At 38.8% G+C, this 26,413-nt stretch overlaps 1 protein-coding gene across 2 annotated transcripts in view; it reads right to left on the bottom strand.

Annotated features, from left to right (window-relative positions):
- LOC139142455 (forkhead box protein O-like) overlaps positions 1-10,181 on the bottom strand; it is a 45,855-nt gene extending 35,674 nt beyond the window's left edge. The window contains exons 1-3 of one of the 2 annotated variants that reach the window (XM_070712395.1): positions 9,766-10,181; positions 7,355-7,798; positions 5,302-6,894 (exon numbers count right to left, since the gene is read on the bottom strand). In XM_070712395.1, the coding sequence (XP_070568496.1) occupies positions 5,338-6,894; positions 7,355-7,723 (1,926 nt within the window). In that variant the 5' untranslated portion in view covers positions 7,724-7,798; positions 9,766-10,181 and the 3' untranslated portion in view covers positions 5,302-5,337. Of the gene's footprint in view, positions 1-5,301; positions 6,895-7,354; positions 8,009-9,765 lie in introns of those variants that run through there. The other variant, XM_070712394.1, reaches the window with a different exon arrangement.
- Positions 10,182-26,413: the final 16,232 nt, after the last annotated feature.

The following is a 26,413-nucleotide window of genomic DNA, read 5'->3' as shown; positions in this document are numbered from 1 at the left end:
AGCAGACGTTGAATTTTCCACTGGAAATCTCAAACCTATACCAGCCGATGAAATTGATTTCAATTCACCGACTCACAAAAATAAATAAAGAGGAAGATCGAATATATGGTGCTACAGAACTGAAATTGTGAATCATACACATACATGTATACGACCCAGTCGACAGTTGTTGTTTATGATGAATAAACAGTTGGCCTTTGGTCTTTAAAAAACCTATGTATTACGATCCTTCTCAAAGGGCTCAGTGGGGAGTTCACCTCACAAACAATCAACCATAAAATTTATGTATTTCATGATCAGAACCGGTGGTCTAGCAGTTTCTTAACCTGTATTTATGAGAGCAAACCATCATAGTTTAGGGTGCAGTATTTTTCAATGACCACTTATCATGGGCAGGCTGACATGATGGTGACATGGAGGGAATTATTTACGCTTTATATATGAAAATTAATAATAACTTGGGGCGAAAGAAGTTAGTAAAATATTTGACAAAACTGTTCATCCTGGTCTGTTGGAAGAAGACTCATCTCATTTTTTGCAGAGAAACTGTATTGATTTCTGAAATACGAGTCCGCATTTGACGGCAACCATCGCTTCACAGCACGATAATGGCACAGCCCTCCAGTTCACATGATGTAGTCTGAAGTAATGTACACTGTGACAGGGTGCGATAGGGTGGGGTGGGGTGGGGAACAGTTTGAAGGTCATCTTAAAACCAAAACATCAAACCACTTTGAATGATAGACAATGGAAATGGTTTATGATAGTTTTAAGACACAAATACAGGGACATCACAGAACAGCAACGTCTGAAATGTGTAGTATATGAACAAGTTTGCCTGTCTTTACTACACTGTATCCTTCCTCTAATGTCTATGGTTGAACAACATCGCACACACTAAATTCAAAAACTTGCTCAAACTGTCATTTATCTTCACATGACGAAGTAAAGCATGAGCTGGCTACGAACGGGAGCATAATCTGGAGGAAAAAATTGAGTAGGAATTTCAAAATTGCAATTTTATCATGGCAGAAAAAAATTACATGCTGTACAGTATGTATGCATATTGACAACACACTTCAGAAGCAAAAGTAGGCCAGGCCACTTCTCGTCATCGATTGAAAAACTGACTGCTTTGCAACACTTTAATTTCTAAATTGATCTTAATTTTTGTAAAATGTCACTCTTTTGTGGCGCACCAAAGATAAATCCACTTCTGAAACATTTTGACCACAATGATTTCGTGCCTTTGAAGAAACCTCTTGAAAATGCGGGGTTTGGCAGACAACTGTAATTATCCTTGTGTAACTAAATCTCTGGAACTATCAGAGTGTGAAATCAGATGTCAAATCAAGGATCAAACAAATACTGAGTAACCCGAGAAATGAAGGCGTTTTGTTGTATTCCTTGGCACACGATCAAAAAAATGGAAAGTTTCTATTTGGTAGCAGCCACTTGTATGCTCAGTAGCGGAAGAGGTCATAAAACGTGACGAAGTACTACTGCTGCTATCGGTTCCTTCATAAGGTCAGGTAAAAACGATGCCTTCCTATCCGATATCCTGAGTGCCACTAATACTGGCGTTCCCTCCTCCCCCCCCCCCCCCAATCACAGTGGTAAACCAGTGTTCGAGCCATACTAAAAAATCCTATCTCAGATACATGTGTGTGAGAAATGCACATCTGGGTTGCCAAACTCCCGATTGAGAGGGTCGACTGATTAAGGACGTCACCTGAAATGATACACCTTAAAAGCTTGCCTAAAAATAAAGGACTTCTTGTTAATGCAGTTCGGTCAGGATAAAACTGACACAGTCGCGACCACTGACTGGTTGTCTGCTCTCATAACGACGGCTGCAGTTTAGCCTACACACAGCTGTGCAGCCAGCAACTTCCGATCTCTCAATGTTGCTAAAAATAATGCTGACGTGGTGTTCCGTTTCAGAGTGAGAGGTGATCTCGACAACCCATATTCATTGCTGTAAAAAGCTTCCTTTTGTACTTTTATAGATACAGTGGAGAGAGCGTTCTCTATCACGATGAAAGACCCAAGGAAAATTGGATATGTGCATTGAAAATGCTGAGTATATGCAATTAGGTCACTCCGTGATGGAATATTTCAGTGTCCTTACACGTAGCGGGTCACAATTTTCTCTGACTTTTTTTCGCAAGCTATTCTTTATTTTCTTCTCGGTATGAATTTTACCATGTATTCGCTCGACTGAAAGTGAAAGATTCTTTGTTTACAAGGAGAAGAACAATCTTTTCAATTTGGTTCTAGGCTTTCCACGAATCTTAAACTTTTGAACACAACATAAACGTTTGCTGTACGCCAAATATTCAAGGGCATGTAATGCACTGTAATGTCAGCTGAACTTCACTCTACTCGTATGGAATTTGATCAGCCTTAAACCCGGGCATTTTGACTGTGTCGAAGGCCGCATAGGTATGCACAGTACAGGCCTATCTAATCTCTCACCAGAAGTCTGTCCCGGCAAAGGCTCCGCAGTTTTATGGCATATTCAATGTCAAATGCAGCCCCCTCTATCTGCTTAGTACAATCTGTTGATTAAATTTACGAGGGATGACAAATCCAATAAGATAATTATATACAGTTGGTACAGTTCAAGTATGAGATTTACGGTGTAAGCAAATCCTCCCACCCCACAACGAACTGCTGAAGAAGTTGACATCCAGACCTGATCTGGCCAGATTATGCAAGAAAGGTACCAAGAAAAGAAAAATTTTATGTTTGAAAAACAACATTCCTGACTTTCTTACTGCGTGATTTAAAATGTTACTGCGCAAATTTGATGAATCATTAACACAAAAAAACGCTGCTTTTACTGATAATGGAGATAGCTATTACTAGAGTTGAAATGTGAATTTTTCATGCATTCCTTTGGACAAACCCCCTCCAAGCTTCTGGAGGGAATTAGTGAAAATCTGTGGTTATGAAATGCTTTTTATTTTCACTAGTTTTTCTTTGCTTTCACAGGTGAAGTCCGTTCACACTGCGTTTGCATAATATTCAAAAGAAAATGTGAATTTGTTAACATACGAACGCAGGGAAATTTTATGAGAAAGGGTTAAATACGTCTCTTCTGGGCTTGATCTCAGAACAGACATGCTCGGTGAACAAGGAAATTACACGCAGGTGACAATATTTCATAATACCTAAATATAGTGTACAGAACCTATCTGGTTTGGTCGCAGCGGCAGGGCACTGCGTGCTAACCACCGCATGCATTCGGAAATGCATCCCAGCCCTGAAGGTAAATAGAACTTAAAGCCTCTTGAATTACACGTCATTTCTTTCCATGGCTCTTGTGGAAAAAAGTTAAATGAAAATTTTGTGATCAAGTTCAAAATACCAGAAAGGCAGTGAATCAAAAAAAGATGAGTGACAGGTCATGCAATTGCCAAAACTATTTGGGCACTGATACTTAGGTGTATTTATTTATAAACACAATGACCTGTGACCGTGGTAGAACAATGCCATGGCAGTGTTACTCAACCACCGGGTCATGATTCAAACGGAATCTGGAATGCACGGCTTTCACAATTTTTTTTTCAGATCCGCCCTCTCAGGGTCTCTTCATTATACTGGATAAAACCAAAAGTTTCAATCGTGCGAATTAAGGCACAATGCCGCATGTCCATGTATTGGAATCTCGGAATATTCACAAGACCTTCACACCACGAAAGAATGCAACCGCCCATGAGCATATGCTTGGAAAAGCCAAAGGCTGTACTATGTGACGACACTTACAAATGACTTTGACAATCTACTTAATGAAGAGGTACTTTATACAACCATGTACACAGTCTGAAGTGCCGTAAGACAAGGCTGACCTTGCTAAAAATATTCTAAGAAGAAAATTCCACAAGAATACCTTTTTGGGCGAGAAAACCTGTATAGTATGAGGACAGTGGTATGATATATACGCACAGAGTCATATCGATTCCGGTAATTTTGTTGATAATCTGACAGGGAGACTGATAAAAGGGTTATAGGTAAAGGTATACGATATTCTGTTCATCAGCATCTGTCGTTGTCAACCAATCTAACAGATTTATGGGTGGGGGTAGGGGTCACGGATGTAGTCATTTCTTTGAATGGTACCCTGAGGGCATTATTCCTGAACCCAAAGGTGTAACCCTACAGAATGGAACACTTCCTGCTGTGCTTTCGGTCCTGGAAACGTGTCTCCTCTGCACTGCAGTTCGCTGAAAATGCAGACTCTGCTTTACAAAGGGACACGGAATATAAAAACGCTGAATCATACATGTAGGGTCTCGGAACAAGTGTTTGATTGTATATATGTGCAAGAGTGGGCAGAGGATCCCCTTGCTGGCGTAAACCCACACACTGACTCATTACCCAGCTATTGTTTGGCCTTTGTGTTCATAAAAAAAAGGGAAAATAAAAAGGAAAATTTATTGAGGTTGGGTCAAAGAAGGTGAATGCTTGAGCAATTTTAATGACGGCACAGGACCTCTGCAAAACAATCTGTAGTAGATTTGGATACAATAAACAATGAACACAAAACAAAATCTCTAACAAACATTATAAATAGCAAAATCACAAGGCTGTGGACGTTATGTCTCACCATCCAAACCTCAATCATGACCAAGTTATCTACATTTTACAACTCTACCCCCCCATTTCCCGGTACACAGGTCCACCCATTCCTATCTTAAACAATGGGATTTTCTCAAAAGACTGCAGAAAAGGTTTGTCGTGATCATTGCAGTGCACTGACACTTATATTTCATTCTTCTTTTCAGTTTTGAGAAGCGAAGAGAATGGTGACTCATCTAACATTGCCCTTTTTAAATTTTACTGTCATACATAGTACATGTCATATCAACAGAGTATGCATCATTATCCATACATACATACACACACACACACACATATATATATATATATATATATATATATATATATATATACACACATACAATATATACACAATAAGTATACATGTATACATTTACAATATATACTACATACTATATATATTTATATATTATATATGTATGTGTATTATATATTTATATATATGTATATATATATATATATATATATATATATATATGTGTGGCACACATACATAAATTTACATACATAATTGGCTGCTCAACACAACGTCATGACCAATTAAATACAGATATAAAACTAGGAATAATTAGTTAATGATTCAAGCTAGTCAATGCTATGGTACTCCAGTGGTACTCCATGTATTCTAATTTAACGAAGTCAAGATGGCAAGTGTTGATAAGTATAGGTACTCACCAAATATATCTATGTATCTTGTGGATTTGACTGGCATTAATGTACCCAGCTTTGTGTTGCCGTAGGTGTGCTGTTGCTGGAAGTAAATCCTATACTCATGGCTACATTAGCATTATTCCCGTCAAGATTGAAGTCCATACCCCCAGTATCACCGATATCCGGCTCGTTGCGAATTATGCTATCCACATCGCATTCGAAGCCGCCATTGAAGATGTCCAACTCAAGATCACTGGGGAATCTGTCGTGCATGCTGGTCAGTTGCTCGGTCGACAACGGCATGTTTTGCAGAGCCCCCGGGTACTGGCGCAGCGCGGTCTGCAGGGGTGGTAATGATTGAAGTTGCTGCTGTTGCTGCTGCTGCTGTTGTTGCTGCTGCTGTTGTAACAACTGTTGCTGCTGTTGGCTGGAGTTGGTACCCATCAGTTGCGCAAGCAGGCGGCTGTGTTGTTGCTGTTGTACGTGCTGTTGCTGCTGTTGTTGTTGTTGCTGTTGCTGTTGTTGTTGCTGCTGTTGGAATGATTGCACTGGGTTACCGCCATTCCCCATCAACATCTGGTTTTGAACTGTGTTGCCCAAGGCGGCGTTCAGATGAAGCAATCGGTTGAACTTCTGCTCGCGAGTCATGGACAGAAGCAGTGAATCCTGCAGTGCTGTGTCAGTGTGCAGCCCTAGCGAGTTGTCCCTACCTGAGGGTTGTGACAGCATGGGGTCTTGTTGGGTCAGCATGGCCTCGTCCAGCTGCACTGGTGATGGTTGCTGCAAGGTTGGCAGGCCAAGTTGGGGGACTGGATTCTCCGAGATCACGTTGAGAGGAGGGGATGTTTGCACCCCTTGATTCAGCGACATGCTAGGCTGAACACTGAACTGTCCGCCAAATGACAAACCCGAATTAGAAAGCGTTGAGGTCTGCTGTGGAGCGAAACTCTGTGCTTGTGTGGAGAGGGTGAATGTATTTCCAGTCTGGTTGGTGTAGAGTCCCTGGGTCTGTGCCTGTGTGTCTTGTTGGATCTGCGGTGACATGCTCATCTGATCAAGTCCCATTGTATCGGGAGCATTGAGATTCATTGTTTCAGCTAGAGCGTTCGTCAACTGGTCTGTGGTTTGGCGGAGTAAATCTGACCCGGAATAAGAGGTCACGGGTATAGAACTACCCCAATCCAACGGGCCTGGGGACATCGGAGGCACTTCGTTGTCGTGCATGTCGTCTATATCATTGGCCATGATGGGAGAGAGTCGTCCACAACTGCTGGCGTTCGAGCTCGCACGGGGGCGGAAATCTGGGCTCAGTTGAAACGCTGGTAGCGGCGACTCGGCACCCATAATATCACTACCATCCGGTGTTTGCGGGCTCCACTTTGATCTATCGCCAGAGGCGGCCAGCTTCGCGGCAAGCTCGGCAGCCTTCTTTTTGGCACGACCGCGCTTCTTTTCGAACTGCTTGTTGCTTGTATCCATACTGGCAGCACGACGTCTCGACGACTTACCGGTTTTGGTGGCGTCCGGATTTATCATCCACCAGGAGCTTTTGCCGGTCCCTTCATTTTGAACGCGCACGAACCGCTGATGAAGCGACAGGTTGTGACGGATGGAATTCTGTAACAAAATAATCGTGAAAGTTTGCCTGTAATATCGTACTATAGTATTAGCACGTCTGAATGTGACGCAGGCCATTTAACATTTTAGCATATATCGGTACCCCGACACACATCCTTTGAAGATCCAATGGGCAATTTTGCATCATACATAAACTGAAAGCCTACTGCGCTTAAGTGGGACGCAAAACTAGGGGCAATAGCTTATTCATGCAATGGATGTTGCAGTTTTCTAGTTGTCCTGCAATGGATACGAAGTTTTGGTGAACTCAACACGGCTGTGGTCAAAATGGCGGCTCGTTACCATATCTTGGGTTACTATTCATGAGTTGTCAATAAGTTATGGACACCATGCAAATGTCACAACCGCGTCGCAGCATCTCCGGCTATTTTAGCATGTTATATGTGTGAAACACCCTCAACACCTGCTCCAGACGTCTTAATTGAATAATTATGCTTACCTTCCAACCCGCTGAACTGTTGCTATCACCTTTATCCTTGAAATAAGGTACATTTTTTACCATCCACTCGTATATTTGTGATAGGGTCAAGCGTTTGTCCGGGGCACTCTCGATAGCTTTCGTGATCAAGTCGGCGTACGATAAGTTTCCCCATGCATTTCTCCTCGACGAATTCTTACGACTCGGAGTGCTCTGATCCGCTTTGACATCTGTATTTTCTTGTGCGGTTTCGTGCTCAGGTGTCGGCTGATCGGACGACGGTGGTGAAGGTTTCTGGATCGAGAAATCAGGTCGGGGGAGGGGCCATGTGCAGGAGCGCGGACGGCTCTGCGGTTCGAAGTCGGGGTCTATCTCCGGTATTTCTGCCATTTTCACGCCTAGACTTCTCCGATTACATGAACTGGTGTCTCCTTTTTGTTAAAACGGACGTGCTGATGCTGTACGCTGTGAAAAACAAAGAACCTGGCGTCAGTATCGCTGGACAGTCAACTCCGCATTTCAGCTTGAAATATCTCTACTTCGATGCCAGGGTAAAATCGATGCCAGGGTAAAATGAACACAGTATGCATGCATCTGCATATTGTATCGATGACGTAGTGAGGTTGCCACAGGTCATGGTGTTGGCATATCAACCAATCGCAGCTCGAGCTCTGTAATCAATTATCCCGTGACCATTGATTTTATCGACCATTACGTCAAATAACTGTCAATCATTTGTTAAAGGAACCAATGGCATCGACGTTATGACTCACGTGCACGTGCCAATAATACAACCCACCGCGCCCGTTGAGGGCTAGCTTCATTTGGAAGAGCAAATCCCGGGCCATGAGTTGAGCACAACATATCCATTTTGTGGACGTAACTGCATTGTCAAGAGACTTTCTTTTGACATGTTTGTTTGAGTTCGCTCAAATATAATTCGCTCCTTTATGATCAAAATATTACCCTACCACGACAGAGTTTGTTTTGTGGTCAAGGCTGGGACGCGCTGACGACCACAAGGAGGGGAGATAATAGAGTTATGCAAATTACTGACATACTCAGGGATTTGCAACTGAGGGCGGTACACATGAATTTCCCGGGAAAATGAAATATCCCCGTAAGTTGGCTCGAAGCCAAAACTACAGTTACCGTGTGTAGGCTGGAGAACGTAAACAAAACACACGTTGCACAAGCTTACTTTCATTACTATGCGAGTCTTCCGTTTAAAATAAAATGTGTTAAATAGAACTGTCTTTTTCTTTGAACATAAGTCCACAGTGTACCAGGATCAACCGAAAAAAAGCTCTTTTACACTCACTAAAAATCTTGCCATTGGATCAGCGAGGCTTTCCGCATACTATTTCCAATGTTTTTTTTTCGAAAACATGTACCGGAAGTACAGCAACTTATCGCCAAGCCAATCACCCCATTCACATGTTAAGTGGGTTATGAAAGGCACACGATGAAAGATCAACCAAACATCAACTTTCTGCTGTGAACAAACTTGATTTGAAAACAATTATACAATTATTTTCAGTCGATGAAAACCTATGTTAATAGTGAGACAAGCTACTCGACAATTTCGTTCAGTAACAGGTTGTGTACACCCGAACTCAAAGAAAAGTACTAAATAGCATATATATTTTTAGACTATCGACGGTGGAGAACATTTACGAAAACATGTAAAATTTGCAGAGTGTGTGTGTGTGTGTGTGTGTGTGTGTGAGAGAGAGAGAGAGAGAGAGAGAGAGAGAGAGAGAGAGAGAGAGAACGAACAAGCGAGGGGTGTAGAAGAGGAGAACAGTAGTAGGCCAATAGTGCACGCTGAATTGCATACGTATAAATTAATTAAAAAGGGGGTATCTATATTTATAGAGTTGACATCACATCATCGCATGGTACCAATTGTACCATATTGCACTTAATGGCCTAAATGTTTTATTATAGGCCAAGTCATTCTGATATCCAGATCTTTTGAAACTCTGTTATGACCGCTTATTTTTTCTATATAAATTTTGTCGTCAGGGACGCAAATTGCATGCACGACTTCCAGATGAATAACAACAAATATGTATGTATGTATGTATGTATGTATGTATGTATGTATGTATGTATGTATGTATGTATGTATGTATGTATGTATGTATGCATGAATGCATGTGTATTTAGGAACTACTTGTTCTATCTACTGGCCATCTGTCCACTTATGTTTTGGTCGCGATCAATGAGACAGATAGAAGGATAAACAAGAGCTTGAGGACCCGGGGTTAGAACGCACAAAATTTTACTGGTACAGTAAAGCGTGTCCCGGCAATCACACTTGTGATATACCATGTTATCTATTTCTAATTTACTTAGCATTGGTGCACGTAACAGTATACAAATGTTTTGAAGATTTCCCTTTTTGTCTTGCCTGTAAATGAACTTACCTTTAGAGCGAACGATGTGCCGGACTGGCTGGCTGGATTGCGGAGAAATAGCTTTTCTTGCATGGATTTGCTGTCAGCGAACACGGAATTGTGTCGGTTTGTGCGTACACACAGACAAGGAGTGTGGCGCGTAGTACTAGTAGTAACTTTGACTGCCGTTGTGAACTTATCTGAAGTAATTATCATAGTAGTTACGCAAGAGTTATTCAGAGTACTTCAGTACGGCGCCTAAAACCTCAATTTACGTAACAATAATGACGTTCATAGTAGTCGTTCTTCAAACAGACTTAGGGGCCGTTATGTTGCCTACGGGACACTTCTTATGCGATTTTCAGGGTACTCGAGAATACAGTATTCCTAGAACTGACCGCATTATGTAACATCCGACGTTAACCATACACGCAGAGGCGACATTTGACGTCAGTGAACGGCAAGGTCTCAGTGTTGACCGTGTACACGAACCAATGAAAGCATGCGGGCAGCCCGATCACAATCCATCTACGAAACGGGTGACCGTTGGCTTTTTTACCTCAATGGCTGTCACAGACGAGGAGAACAAAATGTCTATATATTAGTATATATGGTGTGTACAAACACAGTCCCTTTGGCATTCTCGATGATACTGTTACAATCAACCTCCTCCTTGCCACGGCTTTATCGACTGCAGTGTAATTTTTGTTGTGTTGTAAAACTACCCATTTTTCAATATCCCCAAATATACATTTAAATGCCCGCTGCCCGACATGTCAACCCGATGTTTTTGTGGGTATTATCTAAAATTATTGCTGACAACTCAATTTGGGTTGGAACTGGACATCATCCAAAACACACAGTGAGTTTTGTCGGCAGCGCCGGTGCTCGGTATCTCAACCTACTTAAAAACGTAAACCCATTTCTCATTAATAAATACGGAAAATATGTTACTTTTGATAAACTTTTCATCAATAAGTCTATGAAACGGGTTTATTGAATGCCTGGCATTTTTATTGATGAAACATATATGCTGATAATCTCATCACATAGTAATAGCGACATTTCCACATTCTCCTATAGCCCTATAGCATAAATGTACTATGTCGCGAGTTCTCGACCATTGCCGTTGATTTCCTCAGATGCATTGTCGCTCTGCTAGCTCTACATAACAAACCTCTAATTTTAAGAATATTAATGGGCTTTTGACAACCAGATTTTCATCCTGCTTAATACCGATGGCGTTTTGAACCAGCATGAAGATTTTATTTATTTATTTATTTTTATTTATTTCTTTTGCACAACATGATGCATAAAATAACCAGCAAAACATCAAATCGTTCATGGAAAAGTCTGAAGACTTATTTCTACTGTGGTCCAAAGATGAGACTACGCTATCTATTATTTTTTTATGATGATAATGATGATGATTATGGTGATTGTTGTTGTTGTTGTTGTTGTTGTTGTTGTTGTTGTTGTTTTACTATCATCATCATCAGCACCACCACCACCACCACCACCACCACCATCATCATCATCATCATCATCATCATCATCATCATCATCATCATCATCATCACCATCGTCGTCGTCGTCATCATCATCATCATCATCATCATCATCATCATCATCATCGTCGTCATCATCATTTTTACCATCATTTTATCTTCATTAACATCATTATCATGTTTATACTTAAATATAACCGTCCTTGCTGTTGTTCGTTGATGTAACATTCATCATCAATAATCATTTTTACCATCAGTTTTGTTGCTTATGTAACTTAGTAGAATTGATGCCAAGGACAAAACCTCGGCCACTACTATTTTAGATGGGGCGCAAACTCACTGGTTAGTTTCACACTGTGTTTGTTTGGTGGCTAACAAAGTAGGTGGGGCGATTTCGATTCCGGTTAAAGATTATAGCTTTGTAATACAAAAGGATAACAAAGGTCTGTGATCAATAAAAGCAGTAGGGTATGGGGCAATGAAAGGAACTGTGCCACTGCACTTCAAAGAGCAACACAAGTTGACGCTTTGTCTAGTTCGCTGTTTTGTTTTACACTACACCACTAAACACGTCACTGAAAGGGCGTCCCGCAGTCCTATTGCAGAAATATCAACGCTCTTGAAAACACAAATTTCTCCATGTAAAACGGCTTTTAGGAGACTATATTTGCCTGCCAGTGCCCTGCAAGTGAAAATTGACCATAAACAAGTACTGTCTATGCATTGACAGAACATAGTGTCGATGTTTTCGCTCTCCTTATCATGTAGAGGCGAATTTTGAACTGAGTGAAGACTGTCAAGTTCACGGTATGATGACACGGTTAACAAATGTGCGTGAGTGTTGAAAAATATGCTTTCGCGAGTTTTTTTACGTCATTTTATGTTCCTTTTCACCAGAGTCAGTAAGGCGCCATATAACTTATGATATCCGCCGTCCCTTCGTCATTCTTCATCGCCCTAGGTTAAACCATACTGCCCAACCATGATACCTTGTGGGAGGGCAGGTAACCGTCGTAGGTAACTGTTTTGACCAGAGATGTGTGTACACCACAGATTACAATAATAGTTAGATTGCTTTTTATGTTCACAGTCCTCACTGTGAACCGCAATGTTATTGTTTATCTAGACGGTATATCGATCATTTCTGCCCAGCGACTGCGGCCCGCCATTGTTCCGCTAATTACGGTACGGTTATTGCTACAAAGACGAGCTCCTGGAAAGAGCCTGAACTGTTACGTCACATTCGCATCTGCAGCAGTCGTCAACTCCCCGGTCATTGAACTCTTGTGTATATAGTGAGTCATCGCACCACGCGAAACACTTTGCTTGAACGTATTATGAAATGCAAATGTGTAGATATGTTTTGATGGCAATTACCGATCTACCAGAAAGAGAAAAGTCTACAAACTCTTCGTATTCTCCTGATTACGATCAGCTTTTCAGTCTAGTTCTGCTGAAAATGCTGAGTCGACTAGGTGCGATGTTTCTTTAGAGTGTCGCTCAGGTCATTCGTTTGCGATCTTGAACAAGGTGCATTAGTGTTGACATCAGAGTTAGTTGTCGACGACTTTCTATGCACAATACGCAGAATCAAGCATTTTCTCATTGTTTGATCAAATGTGAATGTATGCTTGAGATGAAAGTGCCAAATACTGAGTGGCGATGAGCGAGCATGTAGCAGAAACTACCAATTACGGATAATCCCATTTCGCCGTAATTATACATGCTATTTAGAAACGGCTCGTTTATTATGACGAAGCAGGGCCATTTTATAGGGGGGGGGGGGGGAGATGGAGTCATTGAACTCTAGCGATGCACAGTCGCTCTTTTCTACCAAACATGTGTAGAGCTTCACTGTACCAATGGGTATACTGACCATGTCAACATTCTAAATATCAGCATAGAAAATGATAGGCACCCATAATATTTTGTGTATCCCATAAGATAAATCAATCTGACGTTAAGATAGATCACGGTCCCTCACTAACTTTGGGGTGGGCGGCTGTGGATTTAATATATACCTCTCCCTCTTTATAGTTTTGGCAAATTCGCCTCATCACTGTTCTTCGTTGTTCGCCTCATTCTAAAAAACAAAAAATAAATTTGTGTGTGCAATATATAGGTCAACATTACGTTTCTAAGAAACCATTACATAATCTTTATTACCATTTTCCCATCACGCATATAAATTTTACATGTTTCTTTGGAAAACTTATTAACCATATAGGCTACCTATACAGCAGATTTTCATGTTTGTCTCTGTACTAGATACATCTTATAATGTAATATATGACTTTTGTTTCAATTTTCACTTGATAGCGTTTGTGACAGAAATAGCCAATATATCGTCATCATCCACGCCTTTCCATAAATTGTACAATGGTGTAAAAAGACCAGCGTTATTTAGTGTTGTTGGTATGGATAGGCCTTTGGCACTAACTGTGTCGCGTTCTCGTTAACATCACGCATTTTTACGCTGGTATTTCAGATAATTAAAGCGGAAAAGCTATACAGCATGAACACGCATACGGTGTTTTCAGCGAACAATCAATCAGTAACATTTACTGTTCACACGAATGTTGTTAAGACTCTTCGAAGTATACACTTGTCGCTTGCTCCAACCTTCTGGACTGTTTTCTTACTTTGCAATATAACTCTCTTAGCTTGATTCAGCACCAGCAAATTATGATTGTTTTAATTTTCTTTATCGTATGTATTGAAAATGCCGTCCCGCTGACCGATACTGCAGCCGAGTGTAATCGATAGAGGGCGCTACTATGTGGGTCAGATGCTTGAACTGAAGTTTATGGACAAGAATGCATCCCGAATGTATTTATATGATGGTCTTTTAATTAAATGACTGATTTTTGGGGTTTTTTTCCAGAAAAGTTGCATTGTAATTTGTACACAATCACGGTTTATGTAGATTTGTTTTATTTACGTCTTTGTTGAAATAAATTAAACTTTTTTAAAAAAAATGAACGTTATGAAAGAGATCACAGAGGTCTTATAACGGGGAGCATGGCCAAAACTTTTAATTAACTTTAAGTGATGGGAAAATGTCATATTTCTGGTCAAGAAGAAACTCTGGAATATATGTAAAAGAAATCGAGCTGAAATGCATTTCCTTCTTTGTCGGAAAACGTAATATTGATATATCAGTACCAAAGATAAGCAATTGTAAGTGATGAATATGATAATCATGCAAAGTAAGACGTTATACGTCGACGTCCGTCGTGCCAGTTTCTTAAATGATAAATGGTAAACAATACATATTAAACCTTTTCTTATAGTTACATTGCAGTGACTCGAACAACCTCGAAAGTGAATATGCGGACTGCAAGTTACATTTCACAATTAACGATGGTATGCGCTGGTATATCCATTAAAAAGTTACGTTGCAAGAATAACCTCGTATAATCATTAACGACGTTCGAAAACAACAGATACAAGTAGAATTGCCCAGCTTTAAATCATGGATGTTGTTTATAAAGACATCATAAGTCACTCTTTTTCTTTCAAACTTGCTGTCGTCAATTCATGTTCACAATTCATAGCCTTAGTTATAGTTAAGCTGTCACGACTCTTCAGGTCAATGAAAGGCACGCTGCTTCCCTGCAGGGTTTCATTTCATGAATAAAATTTTCTTCTTTTACGAGGAAAAAACAGATGCTGGGGAACTCGGGAAGATTTTGATAACCTTTAACTTGACTTAAGACTGCGGTAAACTTGATATTTCCTGAATATTGAAAGCTCCATTATTATCGATTCCTGCTCTTCTTGTGTCTGTTTACAGTCACACGTGCCGGGTTAAGATGGCAAATTTCCTCGCCTGTCACTGGCAACGATTGACAGGAAACCTGTTGCAACTTGATGGTGTCAACCATAGACTAGACCTCCCAATGGCATTTCTCGGACGTACGCGTTTGGTTTTGTGATCACCTCGTCATGAAAGAGAAAGTTTGCTAAAGTGTTTTTTCCTTCAACTTATTCCGTTATGAATCCACGAACTTGGAGCAACTCTACCGCAACCATAAGTTGTTCACAAGGCCTTACCACCAGAACGATCAAAAACTGCGCATGCGTTACTTTCTTTTAAACCAAGCAGAGGGGGATTGTTACACAAGCCTTATATCTGTCAGCAAGTTTAATGATCTCTCCCTTTAGTTATAGGTGAATGATAGTAGCAATAAGAGCTATGATTTTGTCCAGAAAAATACTAAATAACACAAGGCTGTTTGGAAAACTATGTATCAGGTCAGGTATTTTGAAGATATATTTTCATTACCCGATTGGCTAACATAAAACTAATTGGAAAACAGAATTTGTAAAAAAGTGTGACAGCCAGCGGTTTGCAAAGCAGAGAGTAATTAGCGCGGATTGAAGTAAAATTCTTTCTTTTATATTTTCTTTTATATAAGAGCGATTATTATTTTTGACGGCATACCCCTCAGCTCACGAAGTGAAATTTCCCTCAATACCATCTGTGCATTGATGCTGTGTGAAAGGCGCTGATACTCATTGACCTCGTACTCGCATTGAAAGTAATATACCCAAGCATTGTATATCAGTGATTATAACGGGTATCATTGTCATGGTGATAATCGCACAAAAACGACTCCTAATTACCCTGACATAGGGGGATGAATTGTCTTAGGCACCGAAGAAGTTATTCCAACGCTCAAGGTTTTAAAACGGGTGCCTGCATTTTTCCCGTCAGTGTTGATGCGCGTTAGCTGTAAAACAATGGTGATGGAATATTGTCACTGTGCCGCTAATTCGCGATTGTCTCAAATTATTGCCATTGGTGTTTCCCTTTCTTCGCGTGCGTCTGCTGAGTTTATGGACACAGCTAACGTCACGGTTTCCCACCCAAATTTCAGTGCAACATTGTACCAATTTTTATGAATTTTCTCGTAATTTTTCTGATAATTTTGGACCAAGTGAATACAACATTTCATTGGCCACGGTTTTTTATCAAAATTTTGGCAAAAATCTGACAAAAATTGACTTAGGTACATTTTATAAGGGTGACAAAAATTGACTTTGGCGCTCAAAGGGTTAATCAGGAATTAATCTCAACCGATAGGTGACATCCAATTCTATGCTTTTCTTGATTACAATTACTGCTATGGAAGCAAACAATTATTACGACATTGCTAGACTTGGTTCAAGTCTGTGATTTGTGAATGTTTGAGCGGGGTGATTCGTGTTCTGTTTACACTTGATACGCGTGAGTACGAGTGGGGTGAACGCGATTAGTGAGGTGAACGCTGTACAGATGAGTCAAGCAGAAACCAATTCACTACCGCGCAGACTCAAAGGTAACGAATTCAATCGCTAGCAAAACCTGGTCTTGTCTGCCAAATTCCAAATAGGTTTGTATGAAATAAGAGAAACACGAGAGAAATGTTTACAAATGATTTTATTTTTTAACAATTCACCGACTTGAACCAAGTCTACGACATTGCCAGAACGCCACCATGCTCTTCGATTTGTATTGGTTGTATGCAAATTAAAGTGGCTTGCAGGCTTACAAGGGTCAACGTCCGCATAGCATTGTGCCATTAGCAGATTAGGCAAATATTGAATTTTCAGATTCATAACTAAGTAATAGTCCGCTAAATTTACTCTGTGTTGCATGTAGGTGATTGCACTCAAACTAATTTTCACATGACGTTACTTCATTAGATTAATCTTTATATGTCGCTTTGTGAGGTGATGATGTATGTGGTTTGGATTGCAACTTGTCATAGAAATAGGAAGAAAAGCAGGGGATATAACAAAAGCAGGCACAACCCGTTTTCAGATTGACAAACAGAAGGGGCTCTAGCTCCGGTTTTGTCCGGTCACGAGGGTATTGAAATGCACCCCTCTGCCGTGATACAGCCCAGTGTAAAATATTGGGAGGACCTGCCGACCCCACCGCCGTTTGTTTATAATAGTTTATCTGAAACATAGATTGCTTGTCATTGCCAGTAAGGTAAGCTCACTTCGGGGGGGGGGGGGGGGGGGGCTGCCCACCATTTGAAACTGTTGAAAGAACAAACGTTTATTGAATCATTTTTCGAACGTTTAGAACAGTTGATCACAAAATATAGCTGTTCTGGATCTGTCATGATTTTAGGGGATTTTAACGCCAGAGTAGAATTACTGCCAGATTTTATTGACAATGATTTCTCAAATCATATACCAGTTCCACCAGGATATTCTGTTGATACACATCTTAATCGCTGCAATATGGATAAGATTGAAATAAGTATTGTAGAAACCTCATAGATTTATGTAAAACCAGCAATACAAGAATTATGAATGGCAGACTACCTGGAGATATTTGTGGAAAATTTACATGTTACCACTGGAATGGAAACAGTGTAGTAGATTATGGTCTTGCAACAACAGACATCATCGATAACTTTGAGTATTTTAAAATACACAATTTCACAATTTTTTCAGATCACTGTCAAATTTCAACTCTTCTCAAACTAACAAATTTTAATCCAAGTAGTGTTAAAGATACTGTGAATTTGTTACAAATGCCCCAAAAATGGAAATGGGATAAGTTATCTGTTTTCAATTACAAAGATAGATTAGCGTCAGATGAGCTACGAAAAGATTTTGCAGAATTTTTGAATACTAATATTGGTAAAAACAAATCTGACATTAACTCAGCCACTAAGCATTTTAATGACATCTTAGATAAAGCCTGCAGTGGAATTTTCAATAGACAAAAGCAGAGAAAGAAAAATTTAAAGAGAAAGAAATCAAAATGGTTTGACAAAAACTGTGATGCAGCAAAAAGGGACCTAATAGCAACAGCAAACTATTAAATAAAGCTCCATATGACAGTCAGTTAAAATTATCTATTACACAAAGAAAAAGAAGTTTAAAAAACTTGTTAAAAATAAGAAATTGCAATTCTGGCAAAGCAACTTAGACAAACTAAACAGTCTACATGCTAACAATTCACATGATATGTGGAAATTGATCAAGTACTTAAAAAATAATGATAAAGATAATAATACTGGAGATTGTGTCTCAGCAGCAACATGGATGGAATTTTACAAAAATTCTTGCTCAATTGAAAATGACAGGTATAATGATTTCCAACAGCAAATTATTGATAGTTTAACATCTGAAGAAACTAAGAATCAGGCTAATCAGCAGCTGGATAAGTCAATAACAACTAATGAAGTGTTATCAGCAATTAGAAATTTAAAAAGTAAAAAAGCAGCAGGGATTGATGGGTTTTGTATAGAGTTGTTAAAACATGGTTCCTCCTTTCTCTGTAAACCCTTAGCTAAATTATTTAATGCAGTTCTAGACACATCCAACTTTCCAGACATCTGGAATACAAGCATTATGACACACTTATTTAAAAAAGGAGATAAATATGACCCAAAAAATTATAGGGGCATTTCTGTTGGAAGTTGTGTAGGAAAAGTTTTTCTTACATTCTAAATGAAAGGCTAAATAGTTTTTAGATGACAATCATATTATACATAATAATCTAGCTGGATTTCGCAAAAACCATCGCACAATAGATCACATATTTACCCTGAAGACAATAATACATGAATATATTAACAATAAGCAGAACATTTATGTTTGTTTTGTTGACTTTGCTAAGGCTTTCGACTCGGTATGGAGAGTTGGTCTTTTCATAAACTTCTCAAAAATAACATTAATGGCAAATTATACAGACTTATAAAACACATGTACACCAACACAAAAATACACATCAAAACAATAATTTTATCTCGCCCACCTGAAAGTTGAAAAAGGAGTAAAACAGGGCTGTGTTCTAAGTCCTAGTCTGTTCAATTTATATGTCAATGACTTGAAAACAAATCTAGACAAAGTAGATACTCAACCACCAGTGTTGAATAATACCCCAGTTAACTCATTATTTTACGCTGATGACCTTGTCTTAATCTCTACTTCAAAAGAAGGTTTGCAGAGGGAGTTAAATACACTACACACATTTTGCTCCAATTGGAAACTTGATGTTAATTTACAGAAAACCCAAGCAATTAATTTTAGTAAATCTCCTTTGATAGATAAACACTTATTTAACTATGGTAGTACATGCATCAAATCTGTTAAGAGCTATACATACTTAGGACTGACAATTAAATCAAATGGCAGTTTTAGTGACACAATTACAAATTTGGCTGATAAAGCAGCAAAATCTTTGTATAGTTTAAAAAGGGTTTTATTGCACAACAAAAAGATAAAATTTTCCCTACATCTATTCAATGTTTTCATTAAACCTGTTTTACTGTATGGCTCAGAGATTTGGGGACAAGATTTCATGGACTACAAGAAGTGGGATAAATCAGCATTGAAAAAACTCACCTCAAATTTTGTAAGAACATTTTACAGTGTATAGACAAGCTTGTAATGCCGCTGTGAGGGGTGAACTAGGACAATTCCCACTTCTACTTGAGATCAAACTTAATATTGTTAAACACTGGCTTCATATCGTACAACTGCCACATTATAATCTCGCTAAAGAAGCTTTTCTGGAGCAAATGGTAAACAACACTAACAATAGATCCTGGTTTAACTGTTTAAGTGCTTTAATTAAAGACAATGGAATGGACTTTCTCCTTGATAAAGCTCCATCACTTAAACACCACAAAGTTATAACTGGATTAATGAAAACAAATTTAACAAACAATTATGAGGTCTTTTGGAAAAAATTGATCACTGATGAAAATAGTAAACTAAGAATGTATGCCAAAATAAAGCATAATTTTAGATTAGAACCCTACTTAACACAGTTACAAGGTGAGAAAAGAAAATTACTCACCAAACTTCGCATTAGCAATCATGATCTAGCAATGAAAAAGGAAGACACACTGTTCCAAAAACCCCAATTACTGAAAGATACTGCAATCAGTGTAACACCAACAGTATTGAAGATGAAACACACTTTTTATTAGTCTGTCAGAAATACAAAGTCCAAAGAGAGAACTTTTTCAGTAAAATCAACTTCCCAAACGACAATACTGAAATCAGCTTATTTCTCTACTAACAAAACAAGAGTTCTCTTTTAATGAACAACTTGCAGATTATATTTTTACTTTATACAAACAAAGAAATACCTAGTTATATTTATTATTAGCTACTATTATTATACTGTAATACTTATCTTTATTGAAGAAAATTTTAACTTATTTTTGTATCACACTTTTATTGCCACAAATGTGATGTAAATCCTATATTTACAAGCAAGCAATAAAATATTATTATTATTAAAAGAACCAACGTTTATTGTTGCATGTTTAGAAATTTGTGAGCAGAGCAGCGTCTAGCGAATCGAAAACCGAACATAATAGAGGGAATTTTCTCGAGCGATAGGAAGATAATAAAAAAAAACGACGGGGTCGACCTTGATCATCGTTTTAAGGGACAATAGTTTTGGTGACATTTCATCTCTGTTCACGAAAATAAACTCTTTTCAATTATATTCAATGAAATTACAGTATATCGAAATATCAACTTAGAGTGACATTGCTAAGGGACTGGTCAGTTTCTTCGGCCTGGGGGGGGGGGCCGGTGGATTATTTTTGCCACGTCAAAAGTGGCTGACCCCCCCTATTCCAAATTTTGAAAACAGGGTGACCCCCCCTATTCCAAATTTCTAAAACAGGGTGACCCCCCCCCCCTGGGCGCGACAAAGGTAAAACAAAAGATGGACATAAATTATATATATATATATATATATATATATATATATATATTTATATATATATATATATATATATATATATATTATATTTTACATTTTACATATATTTATATTTTAAATAGTCATTCTATTTTAGTGAAATTGTTGACATGTCAGTTGTAAGATAGGAATTTCAAAGTGTCAATCTTAAAGTTTAAATACAGTACATTTTGAATGAGCTGTATTTTGAATGAGCTGTGAATGTATTTCACACTTTCTCTGCTTAACCAGATGTCCTGAACTGTTGTACAGAAATGGATGTCAATCATTAATATCAAAGAGGAAAAAGCAGTGAATCAAAAACTTTGATGGGTGTTAAGACTTGCCAACCATCCAATTAAATCTACTGAGGAGCCATAGAGAGCTTTTTTAGCCAAATCTGATGTGTACAGTGTCTGAGAGGACCTTTTCTTGTGTAACATTGAAACCATAAAAGCACAGCTAATAATGACAAAAACTGCCTTTTTTAACTGTTATTTTGTTCATAAAAAAGCATCTTTCTACAGAAAACCTATGAAACAAAGGAAAATAATTGCATCAATGAGAAGGAAAGATATCTTGTCATTTTTCTATCTCTAAAATAAGTCACTGTATCAAATATATATTGTGAAATATTGTGCATGTTGCTTTCTCATACTGAATTCTCACAGAGAGAACAGAAAAGTATCAGGAATTTGTCATCCTTTTCATATGAAATGCAGATTTCATAATGGTACACTTTCACTTAGCAAACATCAAGATATCTCTGAAAGTATGGCGCCCGAAGGGCGCGCCAAAAAATATGAAACATCCTGATATCTCTGATATATATGCCTTGTATATTAAAGTCATGCACCTGAAGGGCATGCTGAAAGATGTATGATATATTAAAGTAATGAGCTTGAAGAGCACGCTGAAAAATATTGAACATACAGATATCTCTGATGTATGTATGCTTGATATGTTAAAGTTGGGCGTGCTGAAAAATATGACTGATTATTAAAGTTACGCGCCCGAAGGGCGCGCCGAAAAATACAACTGAATGATGAATTTTGTGGCTGACACTAGCATTTTAGGCAATGATGAGCCTGTGTCAAAATTCAAAAACACACTGACCCCCCCTATTGGGCATTTCAAAAACATGGTGACCCCCCCTATCACCAAAGTCAAAAACAGGGTGACCCCCCATGAATCCACCGGCCCCCCCAGGCTGAAGAAACTGACCAGTCCCTAAGAGACCACTTGGTGGACGATGGTACAGTTGACAGATGCATTCTCGAGTCCGGATTAAAATTCCATCATCTTCGTCAGTGATATTTGACAGTACATTCGCGTATATATAGACTGCGTCGAAAAGAGAAACACCAGACGTTTCGCATTGATTGAGCGGGTGAAAAAGAACTGCATTTTACAGAATGAGCAAAATTACTTCAAAATACATATTATGGTGGCAGGCGTCGAGTGGACAGATATAGGTGGGATGCAATTTCTGGTCTACCGCTTTCATGTGTGAGCTCAATCATTTTGAAGTTCTTGGAGAAAATAAAGTTTCAAGAGTATTGCTTGACCGCGGACATCCGGGAACTTGCGGATTTTTACGTCATTTTTGCGTCACACTGCCATGCGAACAAATATTGAAGTGCGGATTTTTCAACATCTACAACAGTATTCAAAGTTTCAACATTATGTCAATGATAAACACTAAGTTCTGTACTTTGTCACATAATTTCTGCATTGTTCACTGTCCTGCATAGTCAAATCCCATTTCACCTCACTCGCGTGCGTGAGGTGAAAGTGACGTCACTCCGCGGTCAAGAGTATTGCTTTTTCGAAAATTGAATCCCCCCAATAACTACATATTTAAACTGGGATGGCTGCCATTTTAAACTTCAAAAAGTCGGTAAATGGGAGGTAGCTAGCGTCTCTAGTACCAACATTTGCCAGATGACCCCTAATTAGTCCCAACGGACACCGTCCGGGGGGACTTATAGGTTTGGTCATGTCCGTGTGTGCGTGCGTGCGTCTGTGCGTCCGTCCGTTCACGCAGATATCTCAGACATGCCCAGGTCAATTTTTTTCAAACTTTGCACAAGGATAGTACCCTACCCATACTGATGCACGTCGATTTGTTTCACAATGTGATCAAATTTGGCCGTGTTAGAGGGCTTTTTAGTTTTCACCTCCATAGACTCCCATGTATAAGGCAGTCTCCATAGACTCTCATGTATAAGGCAGTCCATAGACTCCCATGTATAAGGCCAAGAAAAATAAAAATTTAGTTTCTCATCGTATTCATATTGCAAAAAGGATGCAGTGACACAGTTTTTAAGCCCCACGGATGAAGTCCAGGGGGCTTATAAATTGGGTCATGTCCGTCCGTGAGTCCATCCGTGAGTCCATCCGTTCTTGCAGATATCTCAGATATTTTGACAAAATGTCACGTGACCTTGGTGACCTTTGACCTCAAATATATATATTTGTCCATAACTCAGTAACCACAAGTGCTACACCCTTCATATATGGTATGATGGGACAGCTTATGACGCCACATATTGCACCTCATTAATTATGCGCATATCTAATTTTAAGCGAGCCAATAGAGCTAGAGGTCTGATTTTTGGTATATAGGGATAACTTAGCAATGCTATTTTTTTTCAAAATGTCACGTGAACTCGGTGACCTTTGACCTCAAATATACATATTTGTCCATAACTCAGTAACCACAAGTGCTACACCCTTCATATATGGTGTGAAGGGACAGCTTATGATGCCACATATTGTACCTCATTAATTATGCGCATATCTAATTTTGAGCGAGCGAATAGAGCTAGAGGTCTGATTTTTGGTATATAGGGATAACTTAGCAATACAATATTTTGACAAAATGTCACGTGAACTCGGTGACCTTTGACCTGAAATATACATATTTGTCCATAACTCAGTAACCACAAGTGGTACACCCTTCATATATGGTATGATGGGAGACCTTATGATGATTCATACTGTACCTCATTAATTATGCGTATATATAATTCTGAGCAAGCCCATAGAGCTGGATGTCTGATTTTTGGTATATAGGGATAACAATAGGATAGAAATTTTTTCAACCAAATGTCATGTGACCTCGATGACCTTTGACCTGAAATATACGTTTATGCCGATAAATAAGTAACAACAAGTGCTATGTCCTTTATATTTAGTAGGGTGGGAGACCTTATGACAACACACGCTTTACCTCATTAATTATGCACACATCTAATTCTGGGCAAGCGAATAGAGCTAGAGGTGTGATTTTTGGCATATAGGGATTAATTAGCAATACAATGTTTTTTTTCAAAATGTCACGTGACCTTATGACCTTTGACCTTGATTATATATATATATATATATCCATAACTCAGTAACCACAAGTTCTATACCCTCCAATTCTGATAGGATATTAGACCTTATGATGTCACATCTTGTACCTCATTATTATGCGCATATGTATTTCTTGGCTGGCCAGTACAGCTAGAGGTCTGATCTTTTTTCCCAATTTAGAACCATAGCTTAAACATGCCTCATGTGTTTCAAATTGGGAACAACGACATAGACCTATGTGCCCATAGATCTCAACATATACACTCCAGTGATACTTCTTAATGACCGCATTTCCCTGCCCCATCAAGACTAATACTCCTATTACAAGTGGGGACTATGTCATTGTCAATGACTCGTTTTTATTATTGATTGTGAAAGGCAGTGGTTTAACGTTTGTCAGAGGAAATTTGATCAAAGTTTTTGTCTTTCAGTTCCTACCTCAAGTTACAACTAACGCGTAACTTCAATACCCAAGCGCTAACTTATCCAAACAAACAAACAAACAAACAAACAAATAACTAACTAACTAACCAACTAAAACTTTCCGCATCTTTTCAAGGCATCAGTAGCATTGATGAAAATCTTTGCTTAATCAGTGCAAACACAAGACAAAGACACCAAAGGTTGGTAGTATAAATCTTTGTTGGTAATACATATCATGCATGGTCAAACGTATTAAAATAAAATAATAGCAAGAAGAAACCTGTGCTGAGACCAAAACACCTCTACCCCCTCTCCTTGGGACGGACATTTAAGCAACTCATGAAACCATTTCTTACTCCCGAGATTTATGGGTTTGTGCCAATATGTCCTTGTGTGTGTTATCAATTTGCCACATACAGGAACCACACTGCGCTGCGGGAGCATTTGCATTTATGTCCACCGAGACTAATTTTGGTCAAATGCGTAGACGTGTGAAATGTGAATCTTTGTTTAAATTTGTCCACTTCACTTTTTCCTCACTTTTAATGGAACTCTAGGCGTCACCAAAATCCATTTTGACGTTGTATAGGTTGACGTTTTAAACAACCCAGGCAAGGTTGAAATATTAAAAGTGGAAAATTGGTCCGTTGAGTCTTATTAGTGTCTGATGTCTGAAATTTGACATTTCACCATACCAATTTTCTCACCATTATTTCTTTCTCACTTACAGATAATGGGCGTTTTACCTTACGTACTATATAATCGACGCAGACAAGGCCACGTTAAGGGAGCCTTCAGTAATTACAGGGGGGTGGGCCGGGGAATGGGGAGGGTCACTTTTTATAAACCTATCTTGGGGGAGGGTCACTTTTGACAGAAGCTCATTCTTAGGCCAAAACTTTGATTGTCCATGTGATATTTCCTGAATTGGAAATCACCAACAAAATACGTACACATAATAGACCACCATGCATAGTGAATTGACATTTCGGTGCAATTCCAAAATCAAATTTCTTACACAACCATGGACTTGTAACCACTCTAGTCTAAATAATCAAGCATACATAAATGCACAGATTTATCTAATTTTGTGCTGAAAAAAAAATATTCATAGTTTCATCATAGACCGCAATGCATAGTGAATTGACATTTCAGTGAAATTCCAAAATCAAATTTCTTGCACAACCATAGACTTTTAACCACTCAAGTCGAATCAAGAACATTAACATCAATAATCAAGAGTACACAAATGCAAAGATTTACCTATTTTTGTATTGGAAAAAACTATTCATAATTTCATCATAGACACCATAGTGAACCAACTTTTTAGATGAAATTCAGAAATCAATTTCTTGTACACAAATGCACATTTTACTTCCCAATTCAAGCAAAGTACATTTAAATACATTATCAAACATATATAATATACAGATATAGCATGTTTTGTGGGGGTAAAGTGTCAATAATTTGCCTGATAGACTCCATGTATTATGATTTGATATTTTTGGATGAAGCACTAAATCAGCTACATCTCGCCTTCTCATAGTTGCACAAAATATAGTGACCCTCCCTCAAATGTATGAAATACCATATCTCTTCAAAAATTCTTGCGTGATAAATTGCGACTGTCCCTCCAAAAACACCAGCCCTCCCCTTTGTAATTTGTCCCAAA

The sequence above is a fragment of the Ptychodera flava genome, chromosome 10 (genome assembly GCF_041260155.1).
Source record: "Ptychodera flava strain L36383 chromosome 10, AS_Pfla_20210202, whole genome shotgun sequence".
Taxonomy (NCBI): Eukaryota; Metazoa; Hemichordata; class Enteropneusta; family Ptychoderidae; genus Ptychodera; species Ptychodera flava.
Note: the sequence above shows the minus strand (reverse complement) of the source record. Positions and strands in the feature narration are given on the sequence as shown.